The sequence below is a fragment of the Anopheles nili genome, chromosome 2 (assembly GCF_943737925.1).
Source record: "Anopheles nili chromosome 2, idAnoNiliSN_F5_01, whole genome shotgun sequence".
In the NCBI taxonomy this organism is placed as follows: domain Eukaryota; kingdom Metazoa; phylum Arthropoda; class Insecta; order Diptera; family Culicidae; genus Anopheles; species Anopheles nili.
The window spans coordinates 58,366,263-58,381,596 of NC_071291.1; the positions used below are offsets into that span (position 1 = coordinate 58,366,263).

The window sequence follows — 15,334 nt, forward strand, 5'->3', positions numbered from 1 at the left end:
AATTGCTGGGTTGACTAACATATTAAATGCATTGGTTGGTTGATTTCAAACGACCCCATAAGCTAGTTGACTTGAAGTTGGCTTATTCCGTATGATTTGATTTCATTATAGTGTTTAAGGCAAAGCAGAAAAAACAATGAAATTTTTAAACACTTAAAAATAAAGTTTGAAAGTGTAGTACAGATACTATGTGATAATTTGTGAATGGTCAACAAGGAAAGAGAAAAATACAGCTACATATATATTTTTTGATAATTGAAATTTATAGCCAAAAATCAATTTGAGGATTTGAGCAAAGCGAAAAGACATCAAACCACAAAAAGTGTTATTAGAATAAGGGAGGTTTCTAGTCTAGAGTTATTGATGTTGAAGTGTTAGGAGAAAAAGGCAGAAGTTTTCTATAATGTAGGAATAAATTTCTAATAAGCATGACTTTTTTAAATGTAAGTTTTTTTTAACAAGAAGAATATTTTTTTTGGTTTACTGATAACCTTGTTAAAATTATCAAAGTATATTGATTGGGAAATTTAGAAATCTAGACTAGAAAACTGGTTTTAGGTTTTATGCATACGATATAGCAAAACAATAACCAAAACAGCAATAATTTCATTAATGAAAATGTTGAATATTATCATCTTATCTATCTATATATTTCTGTAATTTGGTACAAATTTGATATAGATTTCAATAAACAAGATTACGAGTTTTTTTTTGTCAAATTTATTAATGTTTTCTATTGTATAAAATGCCTTCAATACACTACCTCTAGTGCAATTTAATCTACAAATTACTATTTTTACGTTACGTTTTTTACAGTTTTGAAAGAAGCTGTAAATTAAAGATTCTGCACATTTGATCTTAGTTGGCTTCCTCAGTAAAAAGATTCTACAATTATTCCACAGGCAAAGATTATTTGTATTGTGAACATAATTTTACCAACGAAGCAACAACCACAAAAAGCGTACATTTATCGAAAATCTACTTTCCTACCGAAGCACATAATTCACGAGTTGTTTGTTTGTTTAAAGTGTGAATATTATCACAAAATATCAAAATTAGTAAATTGTGGTGTATAATTAATGGTAGATTATTTTCCCAATTCTTCATAGAAAATAAAACAAACACTCAGTTTTACTTTGAATTGAAAGTGGTTTAAAAATGCATACTATGAGATATACAGAACATGAAAAGCACAAAACTGCAATTAAACTCACTATATTGTTAAAACTTCCAGTTGAACCACTCTATGGTTCAACAAAGCATTGCACATTTCAAGCATGTAGTTTATTTGGTTGTTTTAGTGTGTATGGTTGCCTGGTTGCATATTTTTAAACATATTTTTATGAAATGTTTTGGATATGATGATCTACTATTTATTTACAGACCGAGTAGTTGGAGGAAGTTTACTTCATGTACTAGACCAAAAACATTTGTATCAACGATATAAAGACGTATGAATGAACACAGACAAGAGTACACCGAGTATGATAATCACTTAACAGTATACAAGGACGTTATAGACGGTAAGATAGAAATACAATCTGACTTTCAAAATTACAATAAATGAAAATAAACCACTGGGCTAAAAACTCTTTGAAATGAAAAAAAAAAACATAAAAGAACGTTTGACTGAGAAAATGGGACGTCAACTGGGAACAGGAGGTACAAATTCTAATGACATTGAGTTAGAGCAGAGACAAAGAAGTAAACGAATGTGTGAAAGTGAACTAGTGAGAGACAGGAATGACATGAACGTACAATAGGAAGAAGAGCAGCACAAGAAAATCGTGAAAGGCGAGAGAGACAGAGAGTTATGCCGAGAGAGCGAGAGAGTGAGCGAGCGAGAAAGATAGATAGAAAGATAGGGACAGCAGAAGAGAAAGTCCGAGATGAAAATAGCAGGGAATGGTCATAGCTACCTTTCGCACTGTCGAAGCGTCCACGATGCGATTATCCACAGTGAAACCATGAACACTAGTAAAACTGTCCCGGGGCATATTGTCATTAGGGTTTTCAGCACAAATCTGCGAACGGGAACGGAAAATATACATCAGATCCGGTGGTTTCATCGGTGCGGAAGAGGACCTCCGTGGCAGTACGTACCGAGTGTTGAAATTGATTCGATTTAGCGCACCTATACTACGTGACGAGGCATCGGTAAATAGTTTCGAATGTAACAGCATCACACGACATATCAGGTACAAACGAAGGAACATTGGCAAAGATAACGCGACGTCGTACGGAACTAGTTCACCCCCGATGGCTTTGTTCTTATTAGCTAATTTGGTAGTCCATAGAAAATAATATTGACCTGGAATGGGATGCACTGCGCAGATTAGTAATTCTAAAGCTATTTGGCTCATTCGCTGCCAGGTCATCGCTATTCGCCAGTCATCTGCGCAGTTGTCTATCATAAAAAGCTGAAAAACAGAACGGAAAAGAGATATACGTACGGTTAGCCGTTGGAATATATTTGATTAGTGCTGCGGATGTATAATAATGGAAACGATGATGTAGAAAAAAATGTTGAATGTTTTGAAACAAGTGATCACCTTCAATCTTAGATGAAGATTGAATAATATGATCTGTATAATATTATGTTGGTAAAGCAAAGGCTGTCTCATTGCTCAAAATTCTTGTTATAACGGAAAATATAATAGTTGTGTGATTATATGATTAAGAGCAATAAAAATGGGTATCAACATATGCAATAACCTTTTCCTTAATCATCTCCGTCATGCCCGAGAGACACTTCTAGCGTCACATCGTGTGCCATTAGTGAGATGATATTAGGTGCACGGGGTCATTCAGATAAGTTTTATTGGTCGTTAAACCACGCGAACCTTGACCCTGATTCCCAATGGTGCTGGCTACCTTTCGAAAAAGGTCTCGATAGCTATTCGCCGGTGTTATGAAGTTGCCGAACAGCCAGTGACACACAGTCTGGTTCTGTTTCAGCAATTCAATATAAGTTACGACGAAGCGGGAGCAAACGAGATGCATGGGTACAAACATACGTTATGAAATCATTATAACCCGTTGGTGGCAGCAGCCTTCCGCTTTCTTCCACCGGGCAAACAGAAAATTCGCTCTGGTTGGACGATTAACGCTTGGCATTAGGCCAACTTTTTCCTGTCTTGCCAAGCGATCCGTGCTTCCGGCTGGGTCTGGCGGGCGAGATGGTCCGCAAGACCCGGTGTCGTGGTGTGAATTTTGAAATTTTCATTAAGTCAGTTTTATAGAGTCGTCGACTGGCATTTGCTAGAAGCTAGGTTCTTGTGGCCACGGTGCGCCTTGCAGATGCAATCACACAAAGCATGCATGGTGTAGGGCGTTGTGTGCGTTTGGCTGCGGTTGTCGAACCATGGTCGCTCCAAACTGGTTTATACTCCGCGTGGCCAGAGCAGGGCTAATAAATTTTCCAGAATTATTTACGAGCACAGGTTGATGGTCAGCTGGTCGGAGCTGGTTTCGTGTTAACTGCAATAACCGCAGTCGCTCTGACAGGACGATGCAGTAGCAGCTGGGTGGACGGTGCCCTACTAAACAAATCACAACTGAGGAGACATTTAATAACATTGGACCACACATTGGCAAGCAGGATTTACGATCTTTTGTTCGATTTTTGCTCGGCTCACAAGATGCGTGAGTTAGCAGATTGTTCCATGGTTGAGACAAAAATCCATTTCAGCTTAAGCATGTAGCGGTTGAAGTACGTGTTGGACTGCACCACGCAAGTGTTACATGGGGTTGAGATTTACGGCCCCATTCTATCAGCTTCCATTGGAAAAATGTCACCCACAAATAAATTAGACCCGTAATGGAAGCTTGGTGTGAAATTTGTAAATTAACTCGAAGGGTAAACATTAAAATACAGAAAATAAATGAAAACAAAACACATGTTTCATATACTAGTTAGCCGAAAACATTACTCACCTGAACTTCCAAGGCGTGGTAGGCTACGATAAGCCCTAGTAAAATCACAGTCGATACGGATATTAACGTTTTTAAAGCGGTCGAATAAAAAGATGCCTGCAACGAGATTAGCAGAAGAAGAGAACGATAGTGAGTCGGCGTTGGAGCTGGGAAGATTAATTATTGCTCGCACACAAACTGATAGAAGTGGTAAATTGAGGACATGATAGGCCGTAACATGTTTACGCGGTGAATCAGTGGCGTTTCGTAATACAATTAGCCCCAGAAATCATCACAAAAGGAATCATTAAGATTGATCGTGAGATTAATAGCATGATTCGTCAAAGAAGAGAAAACACGGCTCGGAAGTAGGTCAGCTTTTGTGGCTTGTGGGGGCATTCATTTCGAAACGGAGCTAATTGATCACACGTGTTCGGATGCGGTACAAATGTTGCGGAAACTTTACCCAAATTAAAACACACCCCTTTCGCCACAGGGGGGAAAGAACGGATCTTTTCGGTGGATAGTTTTGGGAATTTAGCATATCAGCGGAATTTTTGAACTTTATTTAGAGGCTCAGAAAATGTTTCAACAACAGAAATTTAACAGTATATCGATTGCTTTTAGTGAGTTTAAAGGAAACAAGAGTGATCTTGTGAATATTTATCGTAAAGCTATCACAGCTTTAAAATATTCCTAGACCTTTATGAAGAGAACTATTCGAAATAGTTCATTTAGAATGGCTACGATCTGGCAAATCGCTTTGAGCTTCAAATCGCTTTCCACGAATGCCAAACCACGGGAATGCTGTTTGGAATGCATTTACATCGCATTACATTTGCATGATGCGATGCAAATAATGTGCTCTAAATAATTCCAAATCGCTTAGGGCAGCATTCGGACGTTAATGCACTGGCCGTGCTGATGATACCAGCGCCGGCCTTGAAATAGGCGCCCCAGCATCGAACCGAGCCGCGCTGGGAAACAATCCGTTCGAATAATTTGCTGCCCTTCCCGCGTTCTGCTGGTTATGCAAATTCCGGTGTTTTGTGGAACATTTTTCCCGGTGCGAACCATTGCGCCATCGCTCACCGAACCGCACCGCCCGATTCCATTAGGAATGATTATTTGCTCCGGATCCGGTTGAGTGATAGCTTTTCCACCGATTATGCTCCCAAATATGATTACGCCTCGCAAAGGCCAGGGGCACTGTACCAAGCTCGAGTGAGAAGCGGGCTGGGGGATATTTATCGCTACCCCAACGGCCTTTGGGTCAGGTGGGGATTCACCAATAATTTCCATCCCACCAGCACGGGCGTGTTTAGAACCGGCAGCAGTAGCAGGGGTGCTGGCAAATTTAAATTTTGCATGATGAATGCCGATTATTATGATACGTGCGATGGTCGGATATTTACTCTTCCGGACCAGGCCTCTGCGTGTTTTCGCTGCGTCTGGGTTGGTCTCGTCCACTCGCAATTGCTACCATCTGGGCGGATGTTTATTATTGTTGCTATCGATGGTTGTGGTCGAAGCCGACGCTCCGAAGGCCCGTCCTGGTCTTAACTTCCTTGGAAAGGCCTTCGTCACCGTGTGATCGACCGCTTGGCGCACATGTTTTGCAGCCCGCTGGTGCGTTAGCGATTACGTGTGTACAAAATAGCTCTTTACTAATTGGCCGGCGTTTATAAATAATGCTGGAAGACGCGCGCGCACCGCCATCACCGACATCAAATGGTGGGGAAGGCACGATAAACTTGGCCGGAAAATCACTGCTCGTTATGGGACGAACACTCTCGGATGGTTGATCTATTGCTGCAGACGTCTTCGACCCAACGCGCTCTTGCGTGCGTGTTGAAGTGCCTGTGATCTATTTCCGTAAAACCACACGCAAATGCCAACCACTAAGCAGTGCGAAAGCTACCGCCGCAACTCGCGCGAGCCTTCGCCATTTGTAGGCACCCTAAGAGCCATCCATTACACAAAGTGGCAACGAGCGAGCCACGGTCGAGGAAGCCTGAAGGAGTAATTGAAATTTCAATACTTCCTTTCCATGCGCACCGTGCATGCCTTTTCGCTTCGTCTGCTGCTCTTCGTGACGGGAAATCGTTTCATGGATGTGCTAAATGCTGCATTTTCACAGTGCATTCACTCCCTGCGGAGCAGATAGGGGCGGCTGCTCGGTGCAAACTGGCCGCGGAGCTAACGTAAATAAATTTCCCTCTGCATATTTTATTCCACCACATTCGATTGCTGATGGTCAATGCACACGAACGTACGAGGGGCAAGTGCGCTGGGTTTGGAGTTGCTCGACGACTGATAGAAATACATTTATCACAACCATTTATTATATTATCATATTTCTAGCCCACTCCCCGGTGACCCAGTTAGCCAAGTAGCATTACGTTATGCTACAACGGTAGCATAAAAGAACAAAAAAAAAACGGTTGCATGCAGCACTTTTTACCACAACCTGTGCGGACAGGCACAATCGCTCTTGCAGAAAAGAGCGCTGTCTCAAGACTAATCTATTGTATCATTATTGTAACTTTTTGCAGCAATCGCACGTGAAACCGGGGGAAAAGAAAATCGCAGTTTGTTCAAGTTTATGAGACGGAAATGTGTGAAACATTAGCATTGAATACAATGTACTTGAGTGACTTGCACGCAGTGGGAAAAGAATCTGATTTCAAGTTGAAAAAAGATTGAAGAGTGATGTTGGTTTAAATTTTCCAATGGTTTGAAATAATTAAATCTGTAGTTAGAATCGTTTTCTTGCACAAAGAATGATGTCTCTTTGTTATAATGGTATCATATCTTACTGGAAAAAATTACATAAATTCAGCATTTCGATCATAATATGATAGAGAAATTTTATTTAGTTAGTTCTACACTGTTAACGAAGTAGCGTTGCTGTTTATTCACGACGACTGCGTTGATGGCGGAGATTTTTTGCTGAGGTTTCGTTAGATACCAGCTGCGACTGAGTGTTATGTTGCCGAGCGATGCTTGCTCAAGCAGATGGACATCATGAGCATATTTGTTCAAGCCTTTGTTTTATTTTATGACAATTTTTATGACAGGAAAGAATGTCTTCGTTTCGCCTCGCGATCAAAGCCAAGGCTCTAGGAAGTTTGCAAAAATATAGTAATAATTTTGATTTGATTTGTTCCGCCATCGGTTTGTTTTGCTGAGTTTAAAGCACTGTTTCTCGTTCGACCATCGTTTTTCCTTGCTATGCAGTTTTTGATGACGTCTTATGGGGGTTTGTCATACCACCGGAATCGGTTTATTAGCAGTTTTTATACGTTTGACGAGAGCGCTTCGGTTTGCATTTTATATGTGCAGTGCGTTCCAATAGGAGTGGAAAATGTTCAACGGAACGCCAATCATTCGCTCGGTATCGTAGACGTTTCTTTTAAAGGTAATAAAATATTCCCATTAGAAGACGTCCTTATGGCACTAGATAGGGTGCACGTTTATGAGTGAAACGTGGCTGGAAAATTTTGTTGACAATCACTTCAAAGCTCTAAAAGGAGCAGCTCACTCGTGCGATGAGGAAGGCTCATGGTTTAGGCTCGTTTCTTGAAAACAATATAACCGACACGAACACCGATGCCGATGATTGAGCGGCATGACAAGGAAAAATTAGTTTTCTTTCAATACACCGCAACCGCATCGCGAGCCTTGGCGAAGAAAAAGTTTGATTTGTATTGCCGCTCTGCAGTGCAAGGAATGGGTAACCATTATATGTGCGCTGATTTATTGCAAAAGTTGTTTTTCATGTATTTTTTTCATGCGAGTGATTCACATGATCAAAATGAAATTGAACACGACATCGTTGTGCAAACCAACGAATGTGCTTTACAAACCGAATAACCGTTTGGCAGTGGTTTTGAAGGAGTGTCGGTATCTGCAGAAAATATCCAGTTGAAGAAGAAAAACGTCACATTAATCGATTTGTGGTAGCTAAGCCGTTACCTATGGTGCTAAGCATTTTTTTTTTGGGGCTTATTAAGGTTTTTTGTTTTAGGTTTTTCTTTGGTAATTGTTTAGAAATCCAAGTTAATTATTTTTTATTCATAAATTTGTTTTTTTAACGTTAAGAGGAAGCATAGTCTTTCAAAAATATTTAAACCTTCAAAACTGAAAACAAGTTAAGCAGATAGTGCTATAGTAGCACGTTATTGCGTTCCTGAATTAGGCGTTATTATGTGTTGCAGATTTATCATTTTCAACATGTTTCTGCCACGTTTATTTGTGTTGTGGTTCCCAACATAATTCATTATCATAATGCAAATAGATTTCTATGATTTTCAAACAATTTTATACGTTTTTTCACGCTTCAAATCCTTGAATAAAGAGTACCATTTAATCCTGGCGGTATGATAACTGGCTATTGAAAATGATGACCATGGCAGCCAACGTGTTAAGCGTTTTTGCTTTTTGTGATTTCAGATCTGCAACAGTATTATCATAGAATGGATTGAATCAAACATATTTAAAAAAAAATCAACTAAAGGCAACAATGAAATAACAAAACTGTATCAGAATCCATACAGCACATTTCCGCTTCATGGAATTGCAGAAATAATGATTAATTAGCATCCAAAGAATCGTCATGCTGCTATTATGATTTCTGCACTCGACGAACGGGACTCTGTTCAAAATGAATGCATTTTCAATATGTAATGATGTAGGGTACGAGTAACTTGTGATTGAAATTGTGCACAAATTAATGTTGCAAAAATGTGCTCCTGGAGGCTGCATCGTTTGTTGAAAAGCACATAAAAAATGAACTCAAACAAGTTCAGCTTTATTCATGCAATTTATGTACCGAGAAAGCTATTGATGCATTACTTGAATAGCATAAACATTGCAAAGTTTGTGTTTGATGATGATTTCCAGCTACACTATAGCGTGAGAATCAATTCATAACTTGTAGGGCAGACACGATGGTTGTTTGTTTTCCATTCGATGAGAAATTGATAAAGATGCACATTTAACACAACGTTGAGAGAACAACCCACCTGGGCCGAATGACATGGTGCAGATTTATCAGGGTAGCAAGTGATGTGGCACTTTCCCGTCCCACGAAAATGTATCATTGAAAGGGCGCAGCATGAGAGTGAAATCGCTTGCATACCGTAGTGAAGTGTTGCATAAATTATGCAGGCAGTTTCGGGGAACAACGTTCGATGCCGTACATAAATTGAATTTTACGTTTCGCCGGACACGAATGCAGTAGCGATAGAACGTTCCCTAAGTGCAGGCATGATTTAATTGCACCTCTCTCAAATATTCCCATCCATTTTAACAAGGTTAATTGTTTTGTCGTTGTGAGTGGGCGTGATTGAACATGATATTTAATTGAATATTGGATGTTTGCTATCGGTTTACCAAAGCACACACTATCTTTTCGTGCATACTATTAGTTTTTATCTATTGATCAAACATAATATCAGCTTTTAATTGAATTTTATATTTCAATTCCGATATTACCAATCAATTGTTTAAATACTCGATAAAATAGAATGGATTAATTTATAAGTAAGTGAAGTGAATCAAAAATGTACATTTATCTACATAATGTTGTGGTAATTATGTTGCATTTTGACATGGCATCAATTCGGAACTGATTTCATTCCTTACTTATTCGACAGTAATTTATCTAGCTCTTTATCGATACAACACGCTATCGAAAACGAATCAAAATATAGCATTGTATCTGAACTTTTATCATCATAATGATTACATTAAGATCATTTTTGATATGAGTACGATACCCAAACTGTGTAAATTTGACAGTAATGGAGGTCGTTTATTGGCACGACAATATTCTTTTCTTTCTCCGATGGTATTTTTATCCCGCTCAATTCCCATCGGTTTACAGCACTGCACTAATACAGTTGTCATGAGCAGGGTCGGTAACTGGCTGGTAGCCGGCGATCAAGCAAGAACCGGCACAACCGTATCCTAAAACACGTCTATAAAACGGCACTATCGAGCAGGGGCTAGATTGTCCCAAGATTAGGGAACCTCTCTAAGTGGTTCCCATGGTGAGTATTTTGTACTGTTGCGGCTAGCAACCCGCTGGGATATTTGTGTGCTCGTGTTTATGAGAAAGGACTCGCAGCTAGAACGCTCCCAGCCAACGAGCAAAGCGGAGTGATCTTGGATGGAGATAATTCTACAAGAACTTGGTTTGAAATCGTTATCCAATGAATCAGCTGATGCCCGGGAAGGTCTTACGGTTGCTATGGTGATGCGAATGTTTTGGAGAATTTAGCAAACGTACATTTCAAACATCAGACAAATGGGTGGATTACGCTGTTGCGGCACTGTAACACTCGGATTCCATGGTTTCGGAAAGCACTGAAGTTCTTGTGAAAAATAAAACATTTCGTGGTTTAGTGCTTCCCTTTTTTTTTTGCTCCACAATGCATTCTAGCTGGCATCGAGGCAGCACGGCAGCTTAGTTTGTTGCTGGTATGCTGCAAAGTGGACGAGGGCTAGTGTTGCTCTCTAGCTGACCGTGAAATAATCGTATATTTTTACGACTGACAAAGTTTGCTTTCCTTCGTACGTTTGCCCTAGCAGTTTACATCTTTTATAGACTCTTCCTAGCCATGGGGTCGTGCAGTAATTGCAAGGGTCGTCCAGGACCGTACCCAGATTTCGGATGCTCGATGAGCTTGAGAGTGGCAAAAGTTGCGCTCTGTCAGCACTTTTGCTGTGGGCAGGTAATCGAGTAGTTGGGTGGGGATTTATGTTGTCTGTTTTTAGATTGATCCTTCCGACTTTAATCCTTCCTCGTCAACGCAAACCAGCTGGCAGTGAGATTCGAAGACGGATTCACAACTATGGTTACGTTTTTGAGGCTTATCTTAAAAAAGCCATAAATACACACCATCGTTGTGCTGAGACATGGTTAAAAGATCACTCCCAGCTACCGTACATTTCTCGCTGAGGTTTTTATTCCACGCATGCAGTCTTTTCCAACTCGCTCATCCAAACATAATGGCCACCGTACACCAGTCTTGGCAGTTTTGTGTTCGTTTTTATGTTTTCGAACGCATTCACTTAGTCCTTTTATAATGTTTGCGCTTATGTTTAATTCATTCCGGTGCTTGAGCGAAGCAATAAAAGTCATACCACATCGTAATGGGGTTTCGGTTCGAAAAGAGAATTTTACAATTCCACCAAGGAAGCAGAAGGTTACTACTGTTGGTTTCGTGTTCGGTCGCGGCTCGTTTAGTTGTAGTCCGCCATCGTTTGTGAAGTTTTTTTTTTATGAAATGATGGCTTTGATGAGGGTAGTTGTTGCTGCATTGATGATTGCTGAATCATTACAGGCTTTATTTGAAATTAATTCTTTGGAGAACATAAATCAAATCTTTTTACAGGATCTTAACCTAGTTTCAAGGTGTGAGGTGGCCTCGTGCTCCAAAATAGCTTTTGTCCTTTAGAGAGAAAGGATCTAATTTTAACATTTGTCAGACACCTTGCCATGTCTATTTAGTAAGGAAACGTTCTATTATTGGATTGTAAATATAAGCCGCGTTTTAAGTAATTAAAACTTGACAAATGTATAGAACGATTTTAAAAGATATCCAACATTTGGAATTTGAAAAGATTGGGCCAGACAATTGGTCGTGACTATTGAGAATCGATTAAGTGCAATGCATAGAAACGAGAACAACTTACCTTAGTATATACACCAGCGCTACTTAATTCGTTTTCTATCACCATCACAATAATGCCGAACATTCCCATGACGAGGGCGTAATCACTGATTCGCTTCCGCTTTTCGAACAGCGCTTTCCGTCGACCTAACCGGTATCCGACATTCGGTTTGTGCTTCTGACCGGGGCCACCTTGTATCGTGCCGGGACCTTTGCAGACGCCGCCACCCAGGCCTCGCTCCTCCATGTACCTGCGGGTCGTGGGAAAATGGATGGAAAATTAAAAGCAGTGCAGCGGTGAAAGTTCGCGGTTCGCTCCAAATTTTGGACCCAACGCGACCAAATCGGTGACTGGCGGGTTGCTTATCTCGCAGCGAACGTTCACTCACCTGGGATACTCTGAGTGTACGCCCACGAGCGCGATGCCAGCTTCTTCTGTGCATGCAGCCGATACTGTTTCCCGATTACCGGCGCACGGTGTCTTCATCGAGCCGGGAATCGACAACGTGGACACAGGCTTTCGGAGCTGCAGCGGAGCGAAGAAGAGAAGAGCAAAGGACGTCCGTTAGTTGCCCATCGGAAGCCGATTCGCGTAGGGGTGTTGTTTTTGAAGCTGTGTGAGTGTGTGGAGTTTTTCACCGGTGGGCGGGCTAGCCACCCACCCACCGGTGGTTATCTATTTTGCGCGTTTTTGGGGGAAAGCATTCAACGAGTAAGAGGCTTGCGATGGTGAATGTGATGGCGGTGGTGGTGGTGTGGGTGTGGGTGTGGGTGTGGGTATGGGTAAATGCAAAGGATGCGAACTGATTCGTTGGTGACTTGCTAAGACAGTGATATAAACAGAAACGTAAGCCGAACGCTATGCAAGCGGTTGCGGCCGATTCAACGCCGGCGAAGCAAAACGAGACACAAAACAGCAAGCGAGAACAGAAAATAAGCGAGCAAACAACTGGGAGCTAGTGAATAATACAGCAGATAATTCAATCACTTGTTTTTTTTTTCGCGCGGGCAGGTACCGCCCGTGCTAGAAAATTATATTTATGACTATGGCAATGAATAAAGGCAGAACAATCGGGTAAGCTGCGGCGGGCTTATGCAGGATAAGGTGAAGTGAATCGGGTGCGCACAACAGCCACCGGATGTGGGAAGGAAACGTGGTCAAAAGCACGAAACGGAAGCATGCGGCAAACGATCGCAAAGCTTGCGGCTCGAGCAGGGATGAGCCAGCCTATGGAGAGGAATTCATGCTCGTGATATGCGGGCCCATTTTTATCCATATCTTTTATCATCCGCGTGGGGGTGGAATGTGAAAAATGAGTGGTGAAAAACAAAAATAATGAAAACTGCTGTGCGGGTGGGTTCGGCTCCGTGGTTAAGGGTTACCCGTAGCCATCCGTTTATAACATCGTTAACACAAAAAAAGGAAAAAAAAAACCCCAACCGATTGGTTGCGGGCGATGCGCAGTGACCAGCGCGGGTAGTTCGTACGGCTGCAGGTCACTGCAACCACAGTGTGAACCATAACCTTTAGTGGTCATTTTCCAAAGGGAATGGTGCATCATTCGTCATTTTTACCACCCTTTCCTGCGGGATAGGTGGGGCTTGGAAAAAATGAATAAAAGCTTTGGATAAGGATAATGCTTAACGCTTGTTTCATGGTCATAGGCTAAATGATCCACGTTCCCATCGGTTGCTGAATGCCTTTCGGAATGTATGCTGACTTTGAATGGTGAAAAAAAGAGCTATGGATCGGTATTATCGTTTTAACAAAAGTTTGATGTTTTGCTTCTAAAATGAGCGAATAAGTTAGTTGTCCAATGAATGAAGAGTAGGTTTATGTTGGGAAATATTATTAAGGCGAGAGCACTGCTAATTGTGCTCAGTTGTTGGGTGTTTAGTGCATAATATTTATCTATATCTTGTTGGAGCAGATAATAACATATTAACCCTTCTACGTGCACTCGTAGCTAGTGCAATCATAAACCAAGCAAGAATTATAGCTGACAAACTTGGATAACGCATTTTACAAGAAGGTTAACTGCCACAGGTCAATCAGCATCAAGGTTTTATCAGGAAGAGGACCAAATACAGAGGCATCAAATAATTATGTATTGTTAAATGAATCATTCGTGTGACTCACATTCTTGATGATGCTTTTTATGTACAGTGAAAGTGATGGACGATCGATGCAACGAGCTGGTTAAGCTTTATTGTTAAATAGCTAATAGGTCTCAATGAGATAAGCGAATTGATAAATACATGTTTTGAAACTTGAACGCATGCAAACGAGTGGAACTATAAATATGGTTTTATATACATAGCTCTCCAGGGAACACTTATCGCTCGATTATCGTTTGTACGCTGCACGAGATGATCTTGAAAAAGCTAAAATGGAATCGTGTATCGTACTAATTAAGTATCTGCTGACAATTACTGCTAGAAATGTGTACAATGAGCTCAGAGATGCGGTATAAAAGCCAGCCATGGTTGGTCTCTACTAACATATTTCCCTTCTCTTCAGGGAATCGATAAATTTATTGATCTTGCTCAAGTTGGTATCACAATAAAGAAGAGACGTTATTGACTTTCTCAACGCAAGACCACTCACAGTGGGGCTAAGAAAGGGTCGCTTTAATTGGCGAATGTGATCAAATAGATTACGTTCATTTTCAATTACACTATGCGACGTGATGGTTCTGTGGAGCGATAGTTTCACGGCTCCGTCTTACGAAAGTTGCGGGTCTTATTAGCCCTAAGCGAGCAGCTCATCAGCGTAATGAGAGAAGGTATTGAGGCATAAAATTAGAACGCCTGAACAATGGTAGATTGCACTGATGGCTCTCGGTTGAGTGGAACAGCAGTTCGCCTAACATAGATGGCCTCCGATTAGGTGCAGAAGAACTTCCGAAACCCCGTTCGGGCGTCTCCACCGCAGGGTAATGTCCAGTATTGGCCGGAAGAAAAAAGGAAGGCACCGCAGACCGATTGAGTTGGCAAAAGAACCGAGAGGATGGAGAGGTTTTTCCCTTTTCGCCAAGACGCTGGATGTTGCCGGAGTGGCGGCGCGAGAATGAAGAAAGTTTTCGGCCACCGTACTATCGGGTGAATCTCGGTAAAAATAAAACATCCTCACGCTGTCCCGCCACAGCGGTGTGATGAGGGTTGATGGCGAGAATTTATATTGAAATTCCTTGGGTCCATCACCCGCGGAGTTCACCGCAAATGGCATCGGTCGGAGTGACAGCAATCGGGACCGCGCGCGGAAAGCAATCATAGAAATAGTGGGAAAGACAAAATGCCGGCACGGTATCATAAAGTGGCATTAGCTGGGCTGGAAAGTTCATGTTTCGATCGGTACGGCTAGGACTGCGGATGTTTCGCGATTCGTGGGGCAAGTTTGTTTGTTTGTTTGCCTCATCGCTCGGTTGTTCGTTTGCTTGTTTGGGCGGTCTTCAGCCGAATGTTTGCATGCATGTTTTGGGAGTCCTTTTTTCGGTCGGTGCGCCCACTACTTGGTTCGTTGTTATTGAAATCGAGCGTGCTTGTCTGGGTAGCCGTCGGTTCACGGTAGGACATCTGGGAAGCTTCCACTTCCCGGCGAGTGGTTCATATTCGTGGTGTAACCATTGTTCAGGGTTCAATCAGCTACTTGCAGGAGGATACTTGAACCCGCTGAGTGGGTCTGTGTGGTGGCCAAAATTTAATCAGCCACCAAAAAGCCAAGCCGTTCGTTTCAA

General features: G+C 41.5%; 1 protein-coding gene across 1 annotated transcript in view; it reads right to left on the bottom strand.

Moving 5' to 3' along the window:
* Positions 1 to 15,334, bottom strand: part of LOC128721003 (small conductance calcium-activated potassium channel protein) — an 89,852-nt gene that overhangs the window by 20,760 nt on the left and 53,758 nt on the right. The window contains exons 4-8 of the mRNA XM_053814705.1: positions 11,987 to 12,123; positions 11,620 to 11,848; positions 3,937 to 4,032; positions 2,104 to 2,420; positions 1,920 to 2,024 (exon numbers count right to left, since the gene is read on the bottom strand). Of these exons, the coding sequence (XP_053670680.1) occupies positions 1,920 to 2,024; positions 2,104 to 2,420; positions 3,937 to 4,032; positions 11,620 to 11,848; positions 11,987 to 12,123 (884 nt within the window). The remainder of the gene's footprint in view (positions 1 to 1,919; positions 2,025 to 2,103; positions 2,421 to 3,936; positions 4,033 to 11,619; positions 11,849 to 11,986; positions 12,124 to 15,334) is intronic.